Genomic DNA, 3,001 nt, shown 5'->3' with positions numbered 1-3,001 from the left:
CATTATTATTCGTTTAAAATCAAAAATTAATTAAAATTAAAAAATTTCAAATATTATTTATAAATAAATATAAATACAAAAAGTTATGTTTCAATATATTATTAACTATAGTTAAAAGGAAATAAAACTTTTACACTTAATATTAAGTTAATAATTTTATTTCTAACTTTTTATAAATTAAATTATTAAAAATACTTAAATCAATATAACAGTTTATATATTTAAAATTATATTAGGAAATATCAAAATAAAACTTCTTTATGATTTTCATATTAAAAAATTAGTTAAATAGAATACAATAAATATGATTTTTTATTTATATTATTTTTTAAAATGATATTATATTATAAAATTAAAGAGCAATAAAATAATATTTTTTAATAAATATTAAAAGTATTTTTTTAATGAAACACTTTAATTTATGTCATCAAAAAATTATAATTATTAAATATATGTGATGTCAAAATTTATTTGTAAGACCCAAATGAAATAAAAAATTAATTAGATAATATCAATTTCATACTATAAAAACTCATTTTGAGCTATTATTAAAAAAGACTGTCAAAATTAACATCAATAATACTCCTAAATTTATAATCAAAATCACATATGATTTGATTTGAAAAAAATATCTATGTTATATATAAAAAATTTAATATATACATATATATATAATTTTTATAAAAAATATTAATTATTTATCAAATAAATTTTATTAACAATAACAATAATAATAGATATTTAAATTTATATTATATTTAATTTATATTAAAAAATATTTGATAATTAGAATATAAATAAAAATAAATAACTTAATTTATTATTTTAAAATTAAAAATATTAAAAAATAAATAGATAAGCAATTTATCTAAACAACGATTAATAATTCACAGGAAATTTAAAAATCTTTGAATTGAATCTTAAATATTATAAATCCGGCGAGAAACTTAAAAATCTTTGAATTGAATCTTAAATATTATAAATCCGGCGAGAAACAATATACTAAATCATAAAATAACGATGTATATTTTTAAGTGATAATATAATAATATACTTAATATATAATTTTTATTAATATTAAGATATTTTAAATTTTATTTGTGTTTTTATTGGGATCTTTAAAGTAATTCCAAAAAATATATAAAATTAATAAAAACAATACTCATAAATTTATATGTTATATATACTTATTTTTAATAAATAAAAGGCACAAAACAATCTTTAGTAATAAAAAATTTAATCTTAAAACACATAAACTATAAAAATTTGAAACTAGAATAATATTAATAAAGAAACAATAATAACCTTCTTTTAATTCTCAATTGCCTTCTAGAGAGAAAGAATAATTACAAATAAAATTATTATATTAAAAAACTATAATTTCTCCCTAAGAATATGATTTTAAATAAACGAAATCAGCACTAATTCTCCAAAAAAAAGGAATCGAATAACTCAGCATTTATCTCTCAAAATCTGTTATTCTTTTTTTCAAAGAACCTATTTTACTATATAGCTTTGAAGACCCCTGTTTTTTAGGTGAAATTTTCAACAATAAGACATTTAAATGTGAAAAATGCCTTTCAATAACCTAAATTCTTATAAAATATAACCACTGCTAGCAATACATTGAAAAAGGATGTCAAATAATCCACTATATGTAATATTTTAGTCTTTTTGATGAAATCTAAATATATAAAAATAATCCCGATAATAACCTCGGGGATATAATTCTGGAAATAAGTAGTGTAAAGATTAGGTGCTTTATATGAAAGCTGTGATATATAATGTTTCTTTTTGGCCTTTATAATACAGAAATATAAATCATTATTAATGCTAATCTTGCAACAATATTAGAGGGAGTGTAAGTAATAAAAGGATTTTTTATAAATTATATGGATTATAATCTTTGTTTCTTACTACAAAATTTAACCAAAAATAAATAAAAATAGTGATATATATATGGGGAATTAGATATTATAAATATGATTATATTGATGATTTTTATTACTTATGTCTAATCATAAATAGCTCCAATTTTAAATCTCCAATTAGAACTAACAAATTTATTTTCAGATTTAGAAATTCAACTTAATAAATGGGTTTTTCAATAGATTGTTTAATTTAAACATTAACTTTTTATATTTAAGGCTAATTTTTACTTTTATTAAATAATATTAGTTTTTTTTTTACTTTTTGTCTTTAATTTATATCTTCTTGCTCTTGTTTATAGTTTTTTAACAAAAAAGAGTTTATTTATTATAGTTTCATCCATAAATATGTATTTTTTTACTTTAAATTCTATCTTTAATTTATCTTTTCGGCATTGTCCTCTAGAGTATTAGGCAATAAGAAATATACAAAATAAAATATTACGTATTTATGTTAATATTAAGAACATGTTTTTTAGATTACAGTATTGATTATTCCAATTTTATTTTTCGAGTTTACTTTTATACCGCTTTTTACTCTTTAGAAATTATATGTTAATAGAAACTAATAGGCAATATTGCCAATAATTAAAAATAGACTTATTTATACATTAGAATATAATCTAGAGCTTATTTTTGTGAAAATTTATCTTAAAACAATAATAATAATTATTTTGACTTTTTATGATTAAGATTTTCTTATTAAGGGATTTTTTTCTTTATACTTATTTTGTTTATTTACTATTCTTTGATTAGTTTTTATTATATAAATAATCTTTGTTTAACTATATTGAAGTTCTGTGAACATTAAAGTTATTATTTTTTCAGACTTTGGCTGTATATATTAAAATTAATATATTCATTTAGTTTGGTATTTAACACTCGTTGGTATAAATATGTTTTTTGTATATCTCAAATGGTTATTATGAATGACTACACGAATTAGATTTTTTTTATCTTTGAATATAATAATATATTTATTAAATAAATATGTGATAATTGAAATGCTTTTTAATTTAATTTTTTTTTTTTTTTTTTTTTTCATCACAATTAATTTTTTATTTAAATGAGAA

General features: G+C 17.0%; 1 protein-coding gene across 1 annotated transcript, besides 3 other annotated features; it reads right to left on the bottom strand. All coding sequences in view use genetic code 6, as the record gives it.

Annotated features, from left to right (window-relative positions):
* Positions 1–318: 318 nt before the first annotated feature.
* Positions 319–353: a microsatellite.
* A 384-nt stretch (positions 354–737) lies between these two features.
* Positions 738–771: a microsatellite.
* A 122-nt stretch (positions 772–893) lies between these two features.
* Positions 894–996: a microsatellite.
* Positions 997–1,231: 235 nt separating this feature from the next.
* On the bottom strand, positions 1,232–2,109 carry IMG5_156030 (hypothetical protein). Its single transcript, XM_004030598.1, has one exon. The coding sequence runs from the start codon at positions 1,625–1,627 to the stop codon at positions 1,319–1,321; it is 309 nt and encodes a 102-aa protein (XP_004030646.1). The 5' UTR covers positions 1,628–2,109; the 3' UTR covers positions 1,232–1,318.
* Between the last annotated feature and the right edge of the window lie 892 nt (positions 2,110–3,001).

This window comes from Ichthyophthirius multifiliis (genome assembly GCF_000220395.1).
Source record: "Ichthyophthirius multifiliis unplaced genomic scaffold scaff_1120509251184, whole genome shotgun sequence".
Classification (NCBI taxonomy): Eukaryota; Ciliophora; class Oligohymenophorea; order Hymenostomatida; genus Ichthyophthirius; species Ichthyophthirius multifiliis.
The sequence above is the reverse complement of the archived record's forward strand: the minus strand, read 5'-3'. Positions and strand labels throughout refer to the sequence as shown.